At 37.2% G+C, this 24,811-nt stretch overlaps 1 protein-coding gene across 4 annotated transcripts in view; it reads left to right on the top strand.

Moving 5' to 3' along the window:
• Positions 1-24,811, top strand: part of LPCAT1 (lysophosphatidylcholine acyltransferase 1) — a 68,003-nt gene that overhangs the window by 24,982 nt on the left and 18,210 nt on the right. For all 4 annotated transcript variants that reach the window (XM_039572123.1, XM_039572119.1, XM_010393889.4 and 1 more), the window contains 6 exons: positions 1,061-1,095; positions 3,646-3,700; positions 7,238-7,320; positions 17,938-18,063; positions 23,639-23,792; positions 24,671-24,769. In XM_039572123.1, the coding sequence (XP_039428057.1) occupies positions 1,061-1,095; positions 3,646-3,700; positions 7,238-7,320; positions 17,938-18,063; positions 23,639-23,792; positions 24,671-24,769 (552 nt within the window). The remainder of the gene's footprint in view (positions 1-1,060; positions 1,096-3,645; positions 3,701-7,237; positions 7,321-17,937; positions 18,064-23,638; positions 23,793-24,670; positions 24,770-24,811) is intronic.

Below are 24,811 nucleotides of genomic sequence, written 5' to 3'. Positions count from 1 at the left end.
GGTGTTCTATAAGGCAGATCTAGTCTCTAGATATCAGCTATCTACACTGGTTTCTCAGGGTTTGTAATGAAAGTTCCTTGTGGAAAAACAGCAAACCCCATAATGTGTTTGCTTGCAGTGTTATCAGAGACATCAAAATAGCCAGAAACAGTGTAACAATAAAAATGTCCACATTAAAGTTCTGAAAGACCTCTACATGGAGGTGGGGTTTTTTAATGCAGATAAATTGATTGGTACAGAGAGACTCATCCTTTATCATATTTTGTTGGATTGAAAATGATTGTTAAAAGTAAAGTTTTAAATTTTTAATAGATCTTTGACATAGACTTTATTCTCCAAGCTGCTGTTCTATCACATTAATTGCATTTTTCACCTTGTATGAATGGGTTTGTTTTCTTTTATTTTTACTTTTGATGGCCTTTTGCTCTAAGTGGTAATTAAATCAAGTTAAACTCAAGTTTTTTCATGGTCATGGCACATGTGATCACCTGAAATCTATAGAATGGGTTTGGAGGGTAGCATAGAACTGAACTGGAACAGTTTTCAGTAGGTTGAAATAATTATCTTTCTGATCTGGTCTTTTAGAAACCTGAATTTAATGAGTCTTCTTGTCTTTACACTAATGACTTGAACTCTTTTTCCCAGTTAGAACAGAACTAATTTCCAGGTTTTCAGATTCTTACTTGTACACTTAAGTCTTGTCCCCAGGTAGTGCAGTTTTTTTCTGTGCTATTTCTTAGTTAAAAATGTGATGACTTTTACTGTCATATTCCTACCTGTTACATATTTCTTTACAGGTCTCTGTTCCCTTTTTGCTATTTGCATCTTGTTCACTGCTTTTACTGCTGTTTGTCCTTTCTTAGAGTTTTACACAGTGTCATTTTGGCCATACAGCTATATAAAAGAGAGGCTGATTCCTAACAGGATTAAGAACTTTTGCAAAGAGAGGATAGAAATTTCCATGAAAACTTTTTAGTCATATGTTGTCAGTTATGCTGTGTGCAATGTAAATAATTGAAAGCACAATAATTAATTGCAAATGTCACACTTCTTTTCATAGGACACAATAACATGGACATGGCAAGGGCCAGGAGCGTAAGTGGTTTGTTTTATTGCTTTTATCATTGCTTTTCTCAGTTAGTTTTTATTTACGTAACTTATGTGCGTATGTAGTTAACTAGTTGCTGGTTATTTGATTATTCTTTGGGATTAATTTATCTTTTATCTGTTATTCTCTGATTATGATAATAGTCATTAAGAGGAATCCAGGTGTAAACAGTGTACTTCTGCTGCTGTGATTCTGCTGGTTTGCAGAAAGAATTCTAGGTTTTTATTTCAAACTTCTGGGTTTTTTTAGCCAAGTGCCTGAAGTAAAACAACTTGCTTCTGCTCTACATATTTTATTGTCTGCAAGTTGATTTGGTATCTTATTGTATAAAATTTCTAGGGCTGTTGTTTGAAATTGGTCTACTCTCACGAAAAGAGTCGACAGACTCAAAGAATTTGGAGATACTATTCCATTATTTTGTCGGAATATAATTTTGACTTTTTTTTTAAACAAAATGTTATTCTAGAGGTTCTTTAGCAAATTCATGTAATGTAAAATATTAAATGAAGCAGTTCTTTCTTGCTTAAAAAATTTTGGCATTATTTTCATGTTGGGATTTGAGTAGAAATTCCAAAACGTTTAGATGAAGATGAAAACAACAAATTTTGAACCTTAAGTAAAGGGGAGTTGGCTTCTATGGTTAATGCTTTGTATTGTTTTGAATGTCCCACCTGAGTTTCTATATTTTTGTAGTAATGAGGAAACCATGGGGATTAGCCAAGATTCAAGTAATTTGGAATTTTGTCAATTAGTTTTGCACTTGAGAGCCAGGTCTAATTCAGGACATGATCTGGAGACTTGAGGAAATCACTGATCACTTCCAAAGGTTCAGCTTACAATTAATTTGTTACTTTGGAAGTAAATAAGTCCATGGTTGTGTATAACATAAATAGACACTGCAGCATTTGCTGCATAAAGGGATTTCTGTTCTTGTGAGCTACTACCTCTTCCCTTGCATTTGCACTGTAGTTCATGTAAAAATAACTTAGCCATAGAGGAGAAAGGTGAATAGCTTACTTCCACCCTAGTGTCCTAACTGAGGAGTCAAGAACACATGAAAGGAGAAAGAGGGAAGAAGCTTGTAGGTGTGTTTCCTCAGATCACTATAATGTCTACAAAACTCTTATTCTGAAATGTCAATCTCTGCTAATAAAGCTAAATTAAAGCTGAATCAGAATCTGCAGCAGCATGTCATGTTATACAAATTGACTGGGTCAGTTTAAATTACAGCTTTGCTTAATTAGGATTAATTCTCCTGAGTGACCTAAAATGTATTTGTGATGTCTTAGCAGAAAATACTATTAAGACTGATACATTTGCTGAGAAAAGGAAGCCCGTATCTTTTCTGTCTTAGTGTTAGCCAAAACTTAATCTGGAAATGGTTCTGTATCTAGGAGTATTCCCTTTGTTTAAAGGTGCTGTGGGTTATAAAATGGATTGAAAACTTGTCACATGCAAATTTAAACGCTTTCTTACACTTACTGAAAGTAATGTTTTTACAACTTTGACAGTATTCAGAGCAGATCAACTGAGTCTACCTTGAAAACAAAGAATGAACATAGTACATAACTTGAATTCTCTACATTGGACTTGAGTTAGATACAGGTTCTATCATTTTAAATTTTTATTAAATTCAGGGTTTAATCCTTGAGGATTACAGAGTTGACAGAGAGAAAATCTTACTTGTAACTTATTGGGGATTTTTAATGCCCTCGAACAAGGACCTAGAAGCCAGACTTTCATGTTTCTGTCAGGGACATAAACTTCCAATCACAGGCTCCATTGTTGTTCTTGATCCTTTTCTTTGCTTTAATGTGTTGGAAGCTAAATAGAAAGGAAGGGGGGGGAAATGTTTTGCAGCCCTACATGACTGTCTAACAATAAATGAGTGGGGTTTTGCTTCCAGGAACTGCACTTTACCTGTGCAAGAGGATTTTGACCAGCTGACCCGTCACAATGATTGACTGCTGCAACTACCTAGATACTGTATAAAAATGTGGCTACTAACACTGCTTCTTAATTTAGGTGTACTAAATCCTTTCCTGGATTTGAATCTTAATGCTTTCTAAGGTCAAGTTGATTCCAGTTATCTTGTGTCTTAGGCTATTAAAACACACGTACTGCATTTCATTAACAGACTTTGGAAGTGTAATGAACTTTGATTCCAAACTGAGGCAATGATAAAATCTCAGTGGTTACATAATTAATCTTGCCAACTCTGTGCTGAATACAGCATTTTTCTGAAACAGACTTGTTCTTCCTTTAACACGTTATGCATATATTACCTTTTACTGTTTGTCTTCCTTGTTTTTGACTATTTTTTAAGATGCCAATTCAGTGTAAACTACTTTTGTTCCACCTTACAGAATGTAACATGTAGGAGTACTTTCAAAGACCTTTTCTGTTAATTTCTATCTGAATATGATCATACCTACAAGTAGGAATGTTACGTGAAGTCTTTGGAGCATGATGTACTAAGGTTTCACTATATATAATCTTTTTTTCCTTCATCATTCCCTATCTTTTTCCCCTTTTAGGTTTGAAATTCTGTGGCTTACTTTATGTCAATTTCACAATTCTGTGGAAATCGAGGTCAGTAAAAGAAAATTCCGGTGTATTCTGAGCAGTTGCAGAATACATAATATTGTACTTAATTCTGCAGTAAAAGTTTGCATTCAAGTCTTGTATGTATGTCTGTAAAAACAGGTTAAGATACCACTTGTATTTTATACAAATAAATATCTGTATCTGAAAATAGAGTCTAAAAATGAAATAGCAAAATACAGTTTTCCAGTTGGCATAAGACTTTATTTTCTTACTGATTTGAATTGAGTAGATAAATTTCTGGCTCAGTTTAAAGAGTCTTTTGTGAACAAATTTCTTGTCTTTTAATGGCCTGATTGTTTGAAGTAGTGTACCAACTTTGTATGTTAGACATTCAAGTGTGTGAATGCTGATGTACAAACTTAGGACTGTCTTGCAGAGAAAAATTTGTAGGTGGCTTCTTATAGGCCACATAAGTTATTTAATGTCTGGCTAATTTTTTTATTAGGCTGCACTGTTCAGAATGTGAAATTGGAAAAAAAAAAGAGAATCTATCTATATTCTTAACTTTGTTTTGAGGAAAATACTGTAATTTTAAGGCTAAAGACTATTGTAGGGAAAATGTGGAAACAATTAAAGCCTTTCCTTTCAATTTGTTGTCCTTACGCCTTTTACACAGAGTAATTATATTTTTGTGGACAATTACAGTATTTGAAAAGCGTTATATAGGATATTTGACAGATGTTCTGCAATTCTTTTGCTTTTTGAATAAAGAAGCGGCTATTTAGCTCTGACAGATGGAACTGATGGCAGGGTAAATCAGTAGGAAGAATTAGTGCATATTTACATACACTGTGTTACAGTAGTAACATATATTGCATGCTAATCACGGTGCTTATCATTGCTCTGTGTTTGCTTATTTATGCAATCAATTATTCCCAAAATCAAAGAAAGTGCAAAATACCAGCCACTCAATAGTTGTATGTGTTGTAGAAATTTGTGGTTTGTGTTATCAATTTAGTTGGATAAAAAAACAAATGGGATTTCCAGGATAGCGGCCTGTGTTTTGCAGAAGGGCCGGGGAGTGACTGGCTCACGCAGGGCTAAGACAAACCAGCTGGTTGGCAGGATTTTTACCCTTTCTCAGAAACAGTTTTCTGCCCTAGGTGAGTAAAATGGGTTCTTTCACACAGGAGTGAACACTGCAGAGCTTTCTTGATTTTTGAGGCAGCAGCTGCTAGCAGATGTTGAGTTTCTGCAGCTCTTACAGGTCTTGCATAACAAGCTATGATCTTCAGTAGTTCTTGGGGGGAAAAAAAAAGGCAAACTAACTAGTGACCTTCTGAAATATTCCATATAAAGCAGGAGTTGGCAGAGGATAGAGGAGCAGACCTGTTTGCAAGGTTGCTCTCAAGTATGAGGCAGAGTATTTGAGAGCTACTTGTTGAAATCTGTTTTTGTAAGGAAGTGTGGTGAGGACTAGGAATGTAGAGGAAAAATTAGTTGTTCTGTGTTCAAAGTCTCATTTTCCCCCTGTTCTCTGAAGTTTGTTGGTTTATATTCCTGCTCTGTTTCATCAACACAGAGATAGTTGCAAATACCTACCAGCCTGGATACCCCAGTTAGTGCTGATGATCCAAGAACTCAGAGAGACATGCTACAAAACAACTTCAGTGTTTTTGATTAAATGACAGCCAGTAAGATTTAACAGCCAGCAACCAGGATCCAAAGTTAGCTAGTCTGGGCTTCTGTGCATATAATACACGTTCTGGCATACTATATGTGTCATCCAGTATGTGTTTTGAGAAGCAAGCATCTATGTAGGTTTTATAATAGGTTTCTGTAAATATTGGCCCATCCACCCATCAGGTACTTAAAACTGATATGCTGGCAGTGCACGATGAAGAAAGGATATATGATCATCTGCACATGTGGCTTGTTTTGGCTCATGTCTGCTTGTTTTACTGACCTGGCAGCTTCAGTGTTCGTACATCCACGACAGTCTGCAGCAGCTGAGAGTTCTTCTCTTAGTTTTGTTAGTGATGTTGAAATGATTATGCTATTTATGTTGAATTAGGCACAGACACACAGAACACCTCTGAAATCACCTCATATTCAAGTTTGTTCTGTGTTTGGAGAAGTGACTTGATAGCCATTTACAACTCAAATAAATGGAATGGGGTCTGGAAGTTGAAGGAACAGTCTTTTCATCTCTGTTAACTTCACAGTCTTTGTGGTTTTGTATATTATGTGAGGCTGGTGTACCTACTAGCAGTGTAAACCTAGAAGACAGGGGCCATATGTTTTCAGCTGCAGTGGTGCATGTAGGGAAAACTCCAGCAAAACTCAAAATAAATTCAATGTTTTTCCATTCAGGAAACAGATGAATGTCTAATGGCAGCGTTTGGGTGCTGTTGATCATACCATTATGTATTTTTAAAAACACAGCTAGCTTCATGGTTATTGAGAAGTATTTGCTGAAATTATAAACTTTATATAGGTTCCCCATTTGTTAGGCTCTATTTTAAGGACCAGTGTGAAATATCTGCATCATAATTCCCATTTTTCACTACCCATAGGTATTTGTATGTACTATAACTAAACTTCTTGCAGCTTTTTTTCTAATTCAGAGGCTTTACACAGGGTTGTGAGCATTTTGCTCACTTAGTGCATAAATTATCTCACTGTGCTGTGCTACTAAGAGAGCTGTCTGTTTGGTGCTGAGTAGGAGTGGTGATCAGAGTGATGCCTTCTCATTCCTCCCATCTGAGCAGTTAGTTACTTGGCAGAACAAAATGTTTTGAAGGTTTTTATAGGTGAGACTGGCCATGATCTTGAGGATTATGTAATTTTTCAATGGACACTTAAAAACAGCTTAAAATGCTGGAAGATCTTTTCGTGTAGGCCATGCCATTCTCAAAGCTGCCCTTTCTGCTGCAGGTCTCCAGCAGTTCTGGTTTAATTTTACACTTTACAACATCAACTGTTCTGTGGTTCTCTGGTCATCTGTATTCATTTAGATTTTTTCTTTCAATGGAGTGTTAATGGCTGATGTCCAATTTGAAGGGAAAAGCTTTCAAAATGTCCAACAACAGAAAAACACTTCTCATGTGTGCATTAGGCAGTCATACGTGATTTCAAAATGTGCAGGGGGAACAGTAAATACCTGATGTCCTTAAAATTTGGATTCTTAATATTTAAGCTATAGAACAATATTCCTTTAGTGTGTGGGGGGTTTTTTTGTTATCTGGAAGGAGCTGAACAATACAAGATGTAAGAGAAAGGTTTATGCAAGAAAATATTACTACTTTTAAATTATTTTAAAATTCCTAGTCCCACTTAGAAAAGGAAGGTAAAACTCTGCTTGGGTCCCATGAGGTAAGAAATGAGCAGAGTCAATGTTATATGAATTTCTAGAAGTATGACATATACTTAAGCATTTAAGAGTTTAATTTTAAATATATTCTGTAGTCTTAATACATTTTTGTAAGTAACAACAAACTGTATACAATTTTCACCATAGTGCTGTAAGATATTGTTTAAAATGTTAAATATTTTTGGTATAATTCAGTTCTCTGTATGCAGTTTCTTCCTGTGTATATTCCTTCAGAAGAAGAAAGAAAAAATCCAGTGTTATATGCCAATAATGTCAGACGTGTAATGGCAGAGTAAGTATGTTGTAATACTGAATAAAAATAGATGTGTGATTTTAAGTTTAGAGTGAAGAAATCATGTCACAAAATCAAGTTGGTGTGGTTGTTTGCCTACAAAGAACTTTGTAATGTGCAGGAGTGTCTGCAAGACCTTTTACATAGCTGTTGCTTTCCCTTCTGAGGAGGCCAGAGAGCCACAAATACAGCAAGAACTGTAGGAGTTGATGGGTTTGGGATATTTTTTTCTTGGTTGGTTGTTTTTGGGGTTTTTTTAACATGCCTTCATATAACAAGCCAGTTCTGCTTGCTCCAATGGGTATTTAGTCTTTTGGGGGAAGGGTGCGGTTGAACCTTAGGAAGATAACGTAACTGAATTTTGTGCTATTGGGTTTGCATTTTAAGCTGTGACTATTTTAATGAGGTTAAGAATAGTTTCATGTACTCATTGTTAGCCTGTGGCTATTTCAAATAGTAAAGTGCAGGAAAGCCACTTTCATTAGAAATAGAGGACTGATACAATGCAAATTAATTGAAGTTAATGTGATGACACTTAAAACACTTCTCTGTAGGGTATAATAAAGGCAACATTTAATACTTTCACTCTTCTGTTGCATTTTTTATTAACATCTTCTGCATTCTTTTTTTTGTCCTTTCAGTAAATCTTCCATTAGTCAGTAGATAACTCTTTTGCATATTTACAGCAAACTCTCAGGCCTGTGATCACTAATAAGTCTTGAGAGGTTTATGAATCTTCCTAACCCTGATTTCGAAAGAACTTGTGAAATCTTAATTTCCTTTGTGTAACTTCTCTTCTGTTTCCAAGTTTTGGATTTAAGCCAAAGGCCAGTCTGTAGGTAGTGCCTGAGAATTCTTCTCTGACTGAACCCAAGTCTGTGAGTTTCCTTAAGGTTGTTGGGATGATAATATAGCAATAGATCCATTGTACAAAAGGAGGACATTTCTCAAAAGAGAAAAGAACAAAAGGACCTATTTGAATCATCTTGTCTTAGAGTCAAAAATCTTTGAGGCACTGACCTCAAAGACTTTTGTTGTTAATTAAAGACAATCACCAGTCAAGTATTGTCCTCAGACTTTGTGTAGAAGGCTGAGTTACTAAACCTTCATTCTGAACTCTGCTCCAATCAGATAACAGGGATTGTGTGCTATAAGGAGAAATTTTGAAAGCCTGCAAAAGTTTACAACAACTGCCATGTCACAAGCCGTCCTTTTAAGTGCACTTAGGAGGGAAGACATGATTTTGTTTTCTCCTTCCCACCCCTGAAGAATTAGGCATTTGGGGTAACAGAAGAGGGAAGCAGATCTAAAGGGAAGACTGTCAGAATGAGAGATGTCAAAAAAGACTTACTTTGGGATGAAGCACGGGCTGTAGATGCTGTGTTGTTGTGAATAGGAAAATAAATGTGTTTGGGTATCAAAGTTTTGAAATTAAAATGCAGATGAGAATGAAACAGAATGTTGATGCCTGGATACCAGGCATAACTCTAGACCAGTTAACATAAACATAGTTAAAAATTATTTACTTCTGGCCACTTCCAGATGCCTTCTTGTGGCAGTTCTCCAGACTTTCCCAGTTTATTCATGCAGCTTTTGGTACAGGAGATTCCAGCTCAAATGCTGTCAGACTGTTCTGGAGCTGTAGCAGTTGCAACTCAAGTACCTCAGGTGCTGTTTGGTGCTGGCATTGCACTCTGCATTGCTGGGTAAAGGACAATATTACTGCTTCATCTAGATTTGTCTTGCTTTTCTTGAGGATTGAGTCAGTGGCAATGTAGCATCTTGTTGTCATGAGGTCATTTCAGGATCTATTTGGATGTCTGCTTACCCCTCCTCCCCATCATATTTCTCTGGCAGAAGAGTGTAATCCTACTGGATATTTTACAGCATCAAAGGTGGCAGTCCCAGGTAATAATGTATTCGTGAGTCTAGAACCAGTGTTGTGCAAACCTTGTGTCTTGCTCCTGGTTTCAGGAGGAGTCAGTGGAAGTTGCTGAGTGCAGCAATAGGTACAGTTGCCACTCCTGAAATTGTTTGCCTTCACAATAATCTTGATTTGTGAATGGCTTCTATTTAGCATTGAACAAAGCATTTGACAAGATTTCTGTATCTTATGCTGCTTTTTCTTGTTGACTCTTGAAGAATTCTTGGTTTACCCGTATTTGACTAGCTTTTCTGTGGGCAGCCACAGATGTGAGTGATGGTGGTCTCTAGATACTCCATTTCTATATATAAGTGAGCACAAACTATTTCATGAAGGAGATGCTGTCATTCACAGAATTTTGCTTCTTTAGGACATTAGTTTCTTGCATGTTTGCCCAAAAAGTGAAATCCAAAGTGTGCATGTGTTATCGGAACTGGAATTACTCACACAGGGTCACCACTGGCGCTGAACGTGCTTGCCATCCTTTGGGTCATTTTCTTAATTTGCACAAAAGGTATGTGCAGAATAGATTATTCTGCTGTTTATGGTCCCTACTTATCCCTTAATGATCTGCTTCACATTTGATTTTCTCATACAACCCATTTTGAGTGAGTCTGTCTTGTTTGGTCTTTCTGGCCTTGTTCTGACTACTGCTCGGTTTAGTCCATGCCCATCTCACCCACAACGTGCTATCAGGAACTGTGTTTAGAGTCACTTCCAAATCACTGAAAATGTTGAGTGCTTTTAAATATGGCAACAGTCCAGGCTGGTAAAATCAATAAAAAAAATGTGGTGCTATCCTGAACTTTAATTCACTTCATGTTTTCTTTGTTGCTCTAACAAAGTTCTGAAACCACCCTGCTAGTAAGTCATGCCATGTAGGTAAATATTATATTGCCTTACTTTTGTATTACTTGAGCAAAATCATCATTTTGGTCTTCATGTGCACAAGCTATTATCATCTTTTGTTGATGGGGTAGGCAACATGGGTTGTTTTGGTCTGTTACTGAGTTTCACAGTTTCTTCTATATATTTTCTACTTGAGTGTCAGACTCTGGCCTGTGTTGTTTTTTTCAATCTTCAAATTAATAAGTAATAATTTACTGGAGTTATGGTAGTGTTGTAAAATTGTCAGCCACTTGAGACTTCAGTCCCAGCTTTTCCAGAATTATTAGGAACAAATCACTTGACCTTGCCATCACAAGTATTTATTTCTAAAAATTTCTCAGTGATAGAGGAAATATCTCTACCACTCTTAGAACATGGGGAAATACTTACTTTTATTCATAAGACATGTTGTCTTAATTGTTTCCCAATGTAAATTATTTCACATGACAGATTTTTTTTTTCTTTTTTGCCTAATGGCAATTTTACTATCCTTAGCTAGTAGTTAGTTATGTTATTTTTATATATATTTTTTATGCTTTAAAAGGTTTCATTCTTCTTAGCTACATCAGTTGCAACTCTCTATCTGTTTTTACCTCTCTGTGTTGTTTTGCTGCATCACAGTTCCTAATTTATTGATGGCTATTTAAAGAGTGATTTGTTTTGTGGTTTGTTTGGAGTATTTTCCCCTAAAGAAATATATTAGTTGCCTCTTTTCATTGTGGGGTTGTAGCCTTTTGCTGCTGTTCTTAAATGCCTAATTTTCATTAGCAGCTTTATTCTGAAAGACATCTCATAGTTGTAATCCAAGTACTGTTTAAGGTATAGAATTCAGTTTGAAGGTAACTTTTGCTCCCACTTTGGGGGGGGGAAAGTTAGTTTGTTACCCTGCTATTTATTAGGACTCATATATGTTTGAAAGAAGTATGTTTGTAACTTAGCTTTTAGTAAGTTGCAAAAATTGATTTTGTACATGGGTGAGCTGATGGTATTGCAGGCAGCTGATGGTGGAAATCTGCACTGCAGGCTCTTTGTGCAAGGCCAAAGTAACCTCACCTGTAATTACAGATATAAGCTGATTAGATGATGATACACAAACACATAAGTCATTTACTAACATGCAAACACAGTTTGTTTTCCTTTTGTTTTAGTTTCTCTTAGAGACTATCTTCAAAACAGGGAAGAATATGTTTAGGTGGTACAATTTGGGAAAAAATGGAAGACAAAATATTGCAAATTTGTTAATTTTTTTTGTATGTGGCACATGTTGAGACTGAAACTTGATGGAAACCAGACACCTTTGCCCCTTTGTGTTTCAAAACTGTAAGCACCTCAGAACTGAAGTTCTGTCAGTACTCCTGATTTTGAGCATTTTGTTTTCCCAGATCTTTCAAGTATTAAACTCGGCATTATAACAACATGTGTGGCACTGTCCAGGAGTTGTGAAGTTTCTTTTTTGGCAAGCCCAGAAAGGCAGACTCTTGTAGAAATACCAAGATACCATAGTACAGTTTGCATTTTTCTAATAACTTTGGTTTTCTTCCTCACTTACAGAAGCATTTAAAGACATGTTTTTATATTTGCAATAGATACTGAAATTGATTGAAGTGCAGCATGTTAGACATGGAACTTGAAATATCTGTCTTCCTGATGTTTTCTCTGACAAGTGCTTGCCAGGATCACTTTCCCCATGTTGGAGCATGTCATACAATTAAAGCAGTGACTTATCAGCCTGACTTATGAGCATTACATTTTGCTTTTGAGAAGTGAATACTTTTATCCACCATGCTGGTGAAGGCAAAAAATATTACAGTAGTCTTCTGTGTCCATCTTCTCTTGTCATCTACACAGTCAAAATCAGGGTTTGTTTCTTTTCTTGCAGGCTCTGACAAAATCAGAATGTGGTCTTTGCCAATATGCATGATAGAGTAATGCTAGTTGCTGAAGAGTAGCCTTGAGGATGTGAGTTTACAATAGCTTGCTGGTCTGTCTCATGGCCAGATATTGTATTCAGTGGCCTCCTGAATCTAACTTTGGAAAAACTGCTGTGCTCTGTGCCTGTGCTGACTGAAGTTCCGTGCGTGATTCTGCACAGGTACTGGTTGGATGCTCAGCATTCAGCTTTGAAATCCAAACTGTTTTTTTGGCATTTTTATACCATCAAAGGCATGAGCATCAGTGTAAGTGGAATTACTGTAGAGCTGGAGTTAACAAGCATCCATTTGAGGCATCCATGGTGAAGGGTCTGGAGAGTAAACCATGTGAGAAGTGACTGAGGGAGCTGGGGTTGTTTAGCCTGGAGAGGAGGCTCAGGGGGACCTTATTGCTCTCTACAACTGCCTGAAAGGAGGTTGTTCTAAGCTGTGGGTTGGCCTCTTCTCTGACACAACCAGTGATAGGATGAGAGGAAATGGCCTCAAACTGCTCCAGGGGAGGTTCAGGTTGAACACGAGGAAGAATTTCATCATGGAAAGTGTTGTTAAATATTGGAATGGGCTGCCCAGGGAGATGTTCAGGAAACAACTGGACATGGTGGCACCATGGTCTAGTTGAAAAGATAGTGATCAGTCAAAGGTTGGACTTGATGATCTCATAGGTCTTTTCCCACCTAAAAGATTCTGTGCATTGTTTGGTTTTCAGGCCATACACAAAAATGGAGATGAGATATACATTGTGTGCTCTGTTCATTTCTGTGAATACTGTGAGTGTGGCAGGTGGAGAACATAGTCACGGAACAGGGTTAACTGTGCAGCTTCTTGCCACATTCATTTTCTCAAGGAAGAAATAAATTTTTTAAAGTGAAGTAATACTTCATGACAGTCTGGTTTGAACTGGTTTTTGAATGCTGACAACACAAGGAGAACCTCCTTTGTTTTTTGCCCCTTGAAGATTTGTGATGGGCAAGTCTACAGGACCAACAATTGCAGGATCCATTTTCAAACAACACCAGGGAGAAATACAGCTGTTGGCAGCTTCTTATTCTGTCTTAAAAATTAAACCATTATGAGATAATAGATTCCTGATGTGAACTTCAGACTCATGACTGGACCTTCTTTTGCTTGGAGAATGTCACATAGTAGTTGTCTGAGGAGAGAAAATGGACTACCTACTCTGGCCTTCCAAAACTAAGTAGTTGACAGTTCTTCAGCTTGGGAAAGGATGGAAAAAAAAGTGGAGGGTTGTTTTGAAGGTCAGGAAAATCATGAGTGTTCTGGAAAAGCACAGTGAGGGAAGTCTTACTTTTCATAGCAGAAGAGATGGAAAGCACTTAACAGTAGATCAGCTGAAAGTAAACAGAGTAAGTCTTTAAAACATGCAAAATTGTAGCATTCATTAGCAGATAGATAAAATGACTTCATCAGAGCTGAGATTTACTGTAAAAAACCTGTGGTTAATTAGTGATTCTAAAACATAGTGGTACAAAAGGTCTCTGGTTCAGGAAGTTCCTGTACAGATGACTGCTAATAAGTGGAGTTACTTGTCCACTGTGTTTTGTATGTCTTTTTACTGAATATTGGATAATGAAGAAAAATGCCAAATTAGATAGAATTCTAATGTTTTCAGCACCCTATAAAGCTTACAGTTGATATAAAGGGGTTTTTTTGAGCAGCCTGTGGAATATTCTCTTGATTAGTTCACAGTTCTGCTTATTAACAACGTAAAACATTTTGAAAGTGTTTTTGTTGAGACGTAGGCTCAGAATGTCCCAATATTGCCTGTACTATTTTTCTCCCTTTGCATAATATTCCAGCAGTCACATTCTGTTTTATGTTTGGCATTTTGCTGCATAGTGGATTGGTATGCAGAAAATGAGGACGTTAATAATTCATTTTATATTATCACTGCACAAATGTTAGATATAGAGAGCTGTTTGGTGTAAGACATCAGGATATAACAAGTACAACTGTTGTGTTTAACCAATTGGGTTTGCAGGAAAACTTTTGGGTTTTTGTTCCATTTGGGTTTATTATTTTCAAGTGACCCTCTGACTTTGAAATTTTATGTAGTATGATATCATGACAGGTAAGTAGCCAGCATCGCAGGGAGGGCAGGGAAGGAAAAAGTCTTAAGGTATGTCAAGCCAGGCATTCATGTCAGGCCATATAAATCTGCTGAACTTTTTAAAAGGCTAGGCTCACATTAACTGACTGCGAAAGCAGAGGTAGTTTGAAGAAAAGAGAGGGGAAGAATGCTTTCAAATGAAAATACGGGAAAAATTTTTATTTTTAGTTTATTAAATATACAGGATTGTACTTGTGATTTGCATCTCAAATGGAAATTATCTTTTTTCTTTTTCCTTTTTTTTCCAATTGAAGTAGAAAAAGATTGCCCTGGAGGGTAAGTTAAAATAGTTGATAAGTGGTTCTGTAGAAAATTCTGTGAGTTGCGGTTGTACCGAGGCCTTAGAGTGAACTCTAATATGCCAGGCTTTATTCTAAGAAATTAAAAAATTCACAAGTCTTAGCATAAATAATGAACTTCATATGTTCCCCAGCTTCAGTTTTTTTCAGCATTCTGAGCTGAAATCAAGGTCCTTAAAGCTGCTAGCCCTATACAGCTTGTGATTTTTCTTCTGAACTCGAGAGCCCCTTGAACTCTTATCTGGCCTCGGTTGATTCTGATTGAACTCTGCTTGGAGCAAAAGTGTTTCTTTCCTTCCTCATTTCTGATCTTTGTTATTGTGAAAGTCTGGAAGTATATGTACCTTGTTTTAAGTTCATTTGGTTTGATTTTTTGTTTGGTTTTTTTTGTTTGGTTGGGTTTGTTCTGTCCAGCAGCTGGAAAATTGCAGCAGGTGAACAAGAGAAGCTGCTTTTGTCTTTCTCAATCCCATTTTGTGTATGTGTTGACATTTAACATACATGTAGGTATTGTTGTGGGGATTTTCCTGTACTGTTAGCTATGTAAGTCTGGACCAACTACCACCCCTTTTATAAGGGGTGCACAGTGCTATAAAAAGATGCAGGTTGTGCTTTCCCCTTGTGGTTTGGCTGAGTCTGAAATGACCCCTGGTTTTGTTTGGAATTTGTTTTGTATCTTACGTTTGGTTTTGATTTTTTGTTGGTTGTTTGTTTTGGGGGTTTTTTTATTCCTCTTTGGCTGGGCTCCTTCCAACATAATCAGAGACCATTATTTAGCAGTTATTTAAACCTGGCATTGGTGCTGGGCTGGCAGTCAGTCAGGCTTCAACCCTTCCCCCAGGCTGAGTGCCCTAATCTTTCCTAGTCGTCTTTCTTTTGATGCGTTGGAAACGTGTCTTGCTTTTGGTTTTAACAGGCTGTTGTTTCTTGCTTTGGCTTGTCACCTTATGGTTATGTTTTAACTTGTCCATCTTCTCTGTTTCCCTTGAGAGAACGCTTGAGTTTCTTTTGTTTCTTTAAAGTCTCTTTATTTTAATTGCCACCTTTAATCAGTTTCAATGACACTAATTTTTTTTTTTTTTTTTGTCCTTTCGGAATCTTATTTGTTGAGTGCCTTACCACTTCTCCTGATTCCCTAATATGTCCAACAGAGGAACACTTTACTCTTTTTTTAACTTACTTTTAACAAGCTTCCCTTTTTGCGTGTAGTTCCCCTGTGCTTCAGCTGATCGCCTCGAAGTCCCTGTATTTCTGTTACATGCTATACCTAGTGTGGCCTGGAGAACTGATGGATTTTGGTGTAATGTGCTTGGCTGGGCAAGACCTTTGTTTATTGTCCCATTCTTTAATGGAACTGCTCTGCGTAGTACTGCCTGTAGCATGTCCTTGCTGGAGACAGTTGATGTGGAAGTCTGTAGGGACGATGGAGTGCACAGATGGTACGAAAGAGGGGAATAGGAAGTTACCTCAACTGGCAGGATAGACTCTGCTTCCTTTGTCCACTCCTTTTTCTTCTTTTGAGGTGAATTGATTTTGTATTGTAAAATACCAGGGATTTCATCTTGTATAATACAACGGTGTATTGAATACTATAAAACAGAAGTCTTGACATGCTTGCAATGCCTGATCTCTAAGTCAGGTTGAACTCAGAAGTGGATTTAAATCCCCACAGCATGAGGAGTTCTTCATCTGTATTTTACACACTTGTTGCTAGGTTAACCATAAGTCTATGGGATGAGGTAAGGTATCACAAGAATTTTGTCCATTCCATTAAGGTGATTTATTGGTTTACAAATACTGCTAGGACACTTCATAGGAGGAGTGGATTGCTGAAACAACAACAGATAAAGCAGAGAAAACTTTTGAGGAACTGGATTTAATTGCTTAGATCCCCAGTATGAGGCAATCTAATCTTCAACACTCTGCTTTTAAGATGACTTTCCTGTGTACCTGAATCATTTGGTTTAGTTGGCTTTGTCCTTTTGCTCCTTTCTCTTTGTTGTTTTTTCTTAGGAAGGGGGAGGCTATTCAGCCAGGATCACTACCTTTTATGTCCTTGTTTTGTGCATAAATGGCTTATAAATAATATCCGGGGTTTTTGCCATATTTGGTACTTTTGAGCTTGGCTATTTATTAGTGAGGTGTTCTTCCTGATTGTTTGACTTTCTCAGCCTTAAAGAGAGAAACCCTGATCAGTACCTTTAAGGTTTAGTGCATGTCCTGTATATCAGAATTCCTGAAGTTTGATAATTAATTGGTGGACAGAAGAGAACTAGCTTATGTTATTTACCTTGGTATTCAAAGGCATTGGAATGAGATTCTGAGGAAGAGACTGTTTGACAGAAATTGTTTGTTGCATGAGAGAGAACTGCCATTACAGAACAAACTATTTATTATGAAGCACAGAATTGAATGCAGAGTTTTCATCAAAGCTGAAATTAGTGTGGCAGGCCTCGGGGTTTTGCATCAGTCTTGCCATTAGTGTATATTAACTTCACATATGAAAAAGGTGGTTAGCAGTAAGGCAGACAAACTGTAGATGAAAAGAATAAAGCTAAGTCAATAAAAAAACTTTGTGAAGATTTCATCAAACTAGAAAGGTCTGCATAAAGGAGATGATGCTCCTTACTACTCTAAGTAAAATCAAGTATAATAGAAAATGTGGCAGATGAGTAGCTTATATGGAGCAGTGTTGGCTTTCTAAATTGCTTCTTATGTTTGTACACTGAATTCTTAAAGGCCTCTTTCACACCAAAGTGTCTTTCTCTCAACTTTGCCACAGCAAATGCAGGGCAGCTGTAATATCAGGATTTCCATCAATTATCTTTTGGTGCTACAATTACTACAGAGCATCAAGTCAGAAGTAAAGCAAAAACCAATACTGAATTTTTTGGTGTATAAAGTCTTGGGATTATTTTTTTTTCTACTTTTCTTGTGTCATACATTTCAAAATAACTAACTTGCTTGGAGTTTTAACTACACTTGCTTTTATGTTATGTTCTACCTGTTCTTTGTTGAGGAATGTTGCCTTTTTTTATAATATTAATATTAGCTACAGGTAATAGCTGTTCTGCTCACGTAATTGCACTAACACATTAATAAATCACAATAAAAATATTGGACACAATTGTTAATAAATGTGTTCTAGAGTAAAAATTTTGAAATCTTAGTTTTTCACTTCTGTGAAATGGATATGTCTATGAAAGTGTATGCACTGCCCAGTTTTTGCCTTTTGTTCTTGCATATTTTCATGGACTCAGTCAAAGTAGATGTTCTGCAATGGATCGAGTACCCTATTTCATTTTCGCTATGTGAACTTTTATGAGCTCTATGGTTTTTCAGAATAGAGAGCATAATTGTTACAGGATTTCTTGCTGTGAAAAAGTGATTAATTTGTTTAGTCTTCTTAGATTGTCTTGTTTACAGTATTTCTTTGGTTTATTCAAGGGCATTGGGAGTTTCAGTGACAGACTACACATTTGAAGACTGTCAGCTGGCTTTGGCTGAAGGACAACTTCGTCTGCCTTCAGACACATGTCTTTTAGAATTTGCAAAGCTTGTGAGAAGCCTTGGGTGAGCATATACAATATTTATATGTAAGGTGCATCTATGTTTATATAGTTTTCCTGTCATGTAACAATATTGCTTTTATAAATAAATAAATATGGAATGTCATCATACAGTCAGGGAGACACCAGTATAAAATTAAACTAGTACTGTACTTCACTTGCAAGCAGCACCCCTGAATCCTAATGAGTAGAGTAGGTTGTAAAGTTCTTATTTTCTGTCTGACAAGTGAGCAGAGTGAGTCTGAATCGTTCATTCCTGACCTAGAAGACGCTTTCTGAAGAGGATCACAAATACTGTGGGATTCCTAATATTTGATACAGTTAAGAGTCAATTGCCTTTTCCTGTGACATCTGTGCAGGGAAAACAAGTGCTGCCAATAGCCATCTTGTGACTGGATTAACCTTGCAATAGTGAAGATAGAGGGGTCACCCTTTCCTGAGAAGCACAAGGTGGTAGTTGATCTTCTGAGCAGGTCACTGCCAGATGGACTTTCTAGTGGAGCTGTAGGTCAATGCATGCAGCGTGGATCCTCTCTTCTTTCTTCCCATAGCACCATTTCCTGTTGGCTTTACCTTTCAAAAAAGCCTCAGCAAACCTGAAAAACTCACCTAAACCAAATAGTAGAACTTGCTGCTGTTTTCCAATTTTTCTCCTGCTTCTCCAGTGATCATATTGAGCAACCATGAACTAAATGTACAAGCCTCATCCTATTAACTCTCAATACGCAAACACCCTTTTTCATTTTCTTGTCTCATCACCCAAAAGTAGAGAGCACAGTTTAATGTTTCCATTGTGTATTTTATTTTCCTTCACTAATTTTTCCTTCATCTTCAGCTTGTGTACATAAATGAAAATGAAGAAGAGCAAGCTCTGTTGGAGAATAAGGAATGTAGGACAGCACACATCATGAATTCAGATGACAAGCATATATTAAGCTATTGTCAGGTCCTTCATCTGAAAAGTATTCTGTTAGGATAGGAGAGACTTCTAAGGGAAAAGAAAGATTCTTACTTTGTTTCAAAGGCTCTGAATTTACAGTACTAAGGAATAAAAGCAAGTGAAACAAAACAAACCAACCACCCACGTCTCTTATTATGCAGTTGATAATCCCGGGATTCAGTTTAATCCTCTTGTTAAGTTGTCTGGCTTCTGTCTGCTCAATTTAAAGCTGTTCTTTGAAATTATGCTTCTCTAGGGTTTTGTTTTGGCCTCTGAAACAGTTACATGCATTTGTGAGTGAGGTTTGCTGCAGCACAGAAGTTCTCTCTGGTTTGAGCGATTAATCATCAGTGAACTATAATCCTCTCTGAATTTGGGCATGTGCCAATAAGAAGGATATTATGATGGTATTTTTCTGGCACAATTGGATGAAGATTGTAATGTGACTTCATCTCTAATGCATGTTTGATAATAATGTAGTCATTTTGCTGTTTATTCAAAGGTTTTGAGGCCAGGGAGGCATTAAGATCATCCACTTACATCCCTAAATAACTGGAACAGTAAATTTTATCCAATGGGTTTTTCATCCAGTCTTAGTACTTGTTTTTGAGCAATGATGTACCTTCGAGATAATGTCCAGTTTTAGAAGATTCTATAGCAAGACAAATTCAGAGTTCTTTGTGGTTTAGATGTTTTGAAATCAACTTACACCTCAGTTTGCTACACTGAAGAGTTACTTCTGTGTACATTATGTGTCTACAGGATTCATTTTCATTGTCTGTAAAATTTGCTTAGTCTGTGCTCAGCTGGATGGGATCCAGTCCAGAATCCATGCAGGCATAGCAGAGAGTTCTCATGCTTCATCTAAGGAAGAGCTCAGGCTCTGTTAACAGAGCTGTACACCACACTCTGTGATAAAATGACTGCCTTATCAGTGAGATCAATTGATCATAGACTTACCTTCTCAAATTGTGCATTCATTAGTCCTCAAGCAGTCGTGTTTCTCTTCAGTCTGATAATTTGTCTGACCAACAAGCTGATTGCTAAGCTATGTGCAGTCTATGTTATTGCTTTCATATTTTTTTTTCATACATTGCAAATCCTCTGCTTCATTTGATGATTTATTCTGTAATTAATTACCCCACTGTTTAAAGTGAATCTCTGTTTTTACTTGAACTGGATCTATTGCCATGTTCTGGACATTAAATCTTGTTTGGATTTTGTGCCTTACTAAGACTTCTTTGGGTATCTCCTCCTTCAGGAAGTGTTAATACAGTTAATTAAGTCTAGTCTCTGTCTTTTTATGAGACACTTCTTAGAAGTAGTATCTTGGTAGTTGCCTGCAAGGAGATCCTTGAGTTCTGATTTGAATTGATTTGCTCCTATTGTTTCAAGCCTCTGTTTGTTCTAATTCCCAATATTACTTCCTCAAGTTGACCATGAGGATCCTTTTAGGCCATGCAGCTGTAGGCTACCAAGATCTGCAAGAACCTCATAGGCTGGTGTCTTTCTATTCTTGCTCAGCAGCCTTTACCATCCAGACTACAATGCAGAATTCTACTCTCCGTGTGTAGAATTCTGCATGTGCCTGAAATGGTGGTCCAGACTGTAGGCAGAACTTTGCATCCCCAGAGTAATAACCCTCACATCTAACTACCAGTGCTGTAACTTCAGAGTACTCAGAGGTCATCTATGACAAGGGAAAAAACCTCTGGAGGATGTTTACCGTCTCTGTTTGTGATAAAAGCAATACTCTCCACTACAGGAGGTGATCATGGATCAGGCATGACAGCAAATACCAACCATGGCAGCCCCTGCTTTTGTGGATCAAGGCAGGGTGTGCCAAGAGTATTCAAGGTCAGTTTTGCAATTTTTCAATATATTTGCTCCATTATGGCAAGAAGTTGCACAGAAGTACATCAGCAAACATAAAACTGAATGTATTGTGCTTTTCTGGCTTAGGGCATGTTTCCCTGTGCTTGCAGTTTACAGTAGCTAGCTACAAGATCCAGCTGTTCTTTCAGCTCTCTGAGACACTAGAAGGTTTTTGCAGGTTACCCGCATGCAAGAAATGAGCTTGTCTTCAAATAGTCAAATACAGCTAAAACTAGCTTACTTGCTAAAAATAGTGATAATTATGCTGTAAAATATTCTACCTTCAGGGATCTGTTTTTTCTTGTGAAGTGTGCTGTGAAGAATTTAATATCCAGGGCTGTTAATCTTGAAAAATGCCCTTTCCATCTTCATGGACTCGGGAATACTTCTTGTTCCCTTTCTAATGTGCACTGACCTAAAAAATGAAGCAAAACACCACAACAGCAAATAATTTTATATATCATAAAGCCTAGATCCTGCATGGAAACCATTGAGCCAACAACCACGATTTCATGAGGAAAGACATTTGCTTTGGCTTTCTAGAATTTATGGTCTCCATTGGGATAAAAGTAACAACTGTAAAGGAATTGGGACATTCAAACCTTTTCACATTGGTTCAGAACTTATTATGAGATTTGTGCTTGGCTTCAGAAGACTTCAGTTGAGCAGCTTATGGTCATCAACATATTAATTACTTTCTGATTTTGAAGAGCTAGAGGGAAGTGAGCCCACCTTGGATTACCAGAAGCACAATGAAGTCACACTCAAGTTGAAACAGTTTGCCTCACTGATCCACATACTGCTTTTGAGATTGCCTCACATCTCTTTCTGTATTTATAAAACACAAACCACAAGATGTCTGTAAGATTTGTGGTGAGCCATGTTACTTCCCATACAACGTTTTGCCTTCAAGCTTCTTTAGCTTTTCAAACTTAATTACTGGTGAAGATCTTGCAAGTCTTGAGTGCTGTTCACCAGATGAGTACTCCCTCAGTTCTAGAAGGTGAATTTTGAGACACTTCATTGCAAACAAAATCTCTCTGATTTAGAGACAAATGTTACACTACATATTCTGCGTCAGTGGGGGCTTATCTCAAGGATTTAGATGCCAGCTGTCCTCATGCTACAGTTAAAATCCATTTCAGCTACTGCTCTGGCATGTATTATCAGTGGACACTTCTTGCATGTAATCCTGCATGTGAGAAGCTGAGTTCTGTGTGTGTCTCAAATCCTCTATGGACTCTTTTTGGTTTTGTTCCTTCTACTTTTCTACTTGATCATGGAAAATGAATGTTTGCAGAGGGGTGTCTCACTCTTTTGTACTGTCTAGGACTAATTCTTAAGATAGGTGTTTTAATGCTAGGATGGAGAACTTGTGAATGTTCTATAGGAGCCATGGGTTTCTGGAAGAATTCTTGCTTGTTCAAGTCTTATAATTCAGAAATACAGGTCTTGGAATTGTTTAGTTAGTACATATTGGTAAGTCAGTATAGGTCATGACAGACAACATGAGAGTTGTATTTTTACTTAAAAGTCATGAGGTTTAGGAAGGGTCACTACAGCAAGTGATCAAGTTCTGGAGCTGGTATATCGGATAATCTTCCTAGCAGAAATGCTCTTATCTTTTTTCAGAAGCTCCTCAGAATGCTGATATTAAGCATTTTATTCATTCTTGTAACTGAGAGGAAGCTGCTGAGGAGTCCCAGCTGCAGTCTGGGAACAGTTCTGGTGTAAGCTTCTGAGTTGTGTGAATAACTACTTTTCCTTGTCTGCAGCAGCAAACAGCAAAACAGGCAACTGCAAAAGGACACTGTAGAAGATTTTGCTGGCAGCTTTTGCCTTCAGAGTGGGAAGTTTGGATGCCCAAGTTACCCTCAATCAGTTCAGAGGAGGGTAGATCAAGATTTGCTTGATGTTGTATTACAAGGAAAAGTTACTTTTCCTTGCATCATACTGCAGCACCATTTATTTTATTCATAGTAAGATTATTTGGTAGGGGTTTTTTTGTTTGGTTTTTGTGTTTGTTTTCTTTTGCAAAGCCAAAACAGGAAGCTTGACTTAGGAAAAAAACTAACCAACAACCATGCAGTAGATATCTGCATAAGTATAAAGCTGTTCATTCAGCATTCGAGGTATGGCTTTGCAATGGGAAGGACTGAGGAAATGCTGTAGCTGTATGAACTGCTAGAATTTTGTTTGGGTTACCATTACCTCATAATGGTGTCCAGCTAAAGACTGAATGTGATAAATGAGGACTGACAAACAGGATTAACAGTATAATCACTATTACGTAATCCCTGATCTTTTTTTTTAAGGCAAGATGCATCATATCCTTCCTGTTCAGTGACATTAGTGAATTTGGAAACATAATTTGTTTGTGTTACTGTCCTACAATACAGCCATATTCAGGTGACTTAAATTCCACCTCGTTCTCCATGCTTGGAATTTACTAGCTAGTTCTAGACTGTGTTTCTTCCTGTTGAACTGCTTACACATACGGCTTATAACCAAGGTAGACTGAAGGACGTGAGTTTGTCCCGGGTTCTTAAGCCCTTGCAGTAATTCTTAAAACAGTTTGAGAACTAATGGGAGCTTTAAAATTACAGAAATATAGTATTTTATAATAAAGTTGTGTAATAATTCTTAATCCAGACTTTGTAATGCTTTACACCATTATCATCCATTGTTTCATTTGATATTTTGAAATATGTATTGTTAAAACTGGGTTGATTTTTAAAATCTGCAAAAATAATACGCTTTATAGGCTGAAGCCAGAAAAACTTGAAGATGATCTTGATAAATATGCTGCAAGTGCCATGAAAATGAAGAAAGAAAAGGTTGATCTTAAAGAATTTTCAGCCTACTTGGAATTTCCAATTTCTCAGACATTAGAAAGTATGTTTGCACTTTTTGATGAGGTAAGAAGCAATATTAAGTTTTAAAATTTTATTACTTTTGGTAAACTCTACTTTAGCCTACTTCTGTTTCAATCGAATTCACTGAGGTCTTATTCTGAGCACTTCATAGTATTTGCTTGCTGCACTTCCCTTTCAGCAAGGTAAGGGCACATATCAGCTAAATAAAGCATTCCTTCAGGTAGAACTTAAAAGGAGTATCAGCTGGACAAAACCTGTTTTTTTCTAGATGCAAAATATGAAGAGGAAGAAAGGGTCAGGCGAGACCTCTGCTGCTGCTCATTGCAGCTGAATGCAGTGTCTGGTAGCTGATATTTCATTTACCGTGTAAATAAATATAAATAAATATAAATAAACTTGTTCTTCTACAGTGCCCGAAACCTGAAGGATCTTGGCAAATGAAGCAGTTTTTCATTCCTCTGGCAATCAGTCAGAATGGAGAAATGATGATTATCTTTGTCAGGATGAGGTGCTGTCTGGACCAGGAGGTGGATATGTCCACAGTGTTCTCTCTTGGAGCAGATGTCATGTATTCAGGGCTTAAATTAGGGTGTGTTGTCCTCTGGTTCTCTGGTTTTAATTTCAGCCCAGTAATTCAGATGGTTTAATGGAAAAAATCTTAAATATGCAAGTGAAGGGTGACAGAAGCAGCACTGTCTTCCAAGAATATTTAAACTATGACTTTTGACTGAGACTCTGAGAAGGACCTGCAGGGCTTTCACCCAGGTTCTTGTCCTCATGTGATTTCATTTCAGTGAGACTGGTTTTTTTGTTGTGGCACGTGTAAAAATCTTTCTGAATATTCTGTATTTTTAGCAACTGTTAGTTATGAAAATTCTCAGACAAACTGCACTGTTTTGAGGGGAGGTTTTCCTTCACAGAATGAAGATGGCATAATTGACATTCGGGAATTTGTCATTGCTCTGTCAGTTGTCTGTAAGCCATCCAAAACTCTGGAAACAATTCAGTTGGCATTTCAGGTAAGCAGCATTTTTTTGCTCTATGTAGTTTACTTATTTTTA

Source organism: Corvus cornix, chromosome 2 (assembly GCF_000738735.6).
Source record: "Corvus cornix cornix isolate S_Up_H32 chromosome 2, ASM73873v5, whole genome shotgun sequence".
NCBI classification, from domain to species: Eukaryota; Metazoa; Chordata; class Aves; order Passeriformes; family Corvidae; genus Corvus; species Corvus cornix.
This window is presented reverse-complemented; position numbering and strand designations above follow the sequence as displayed.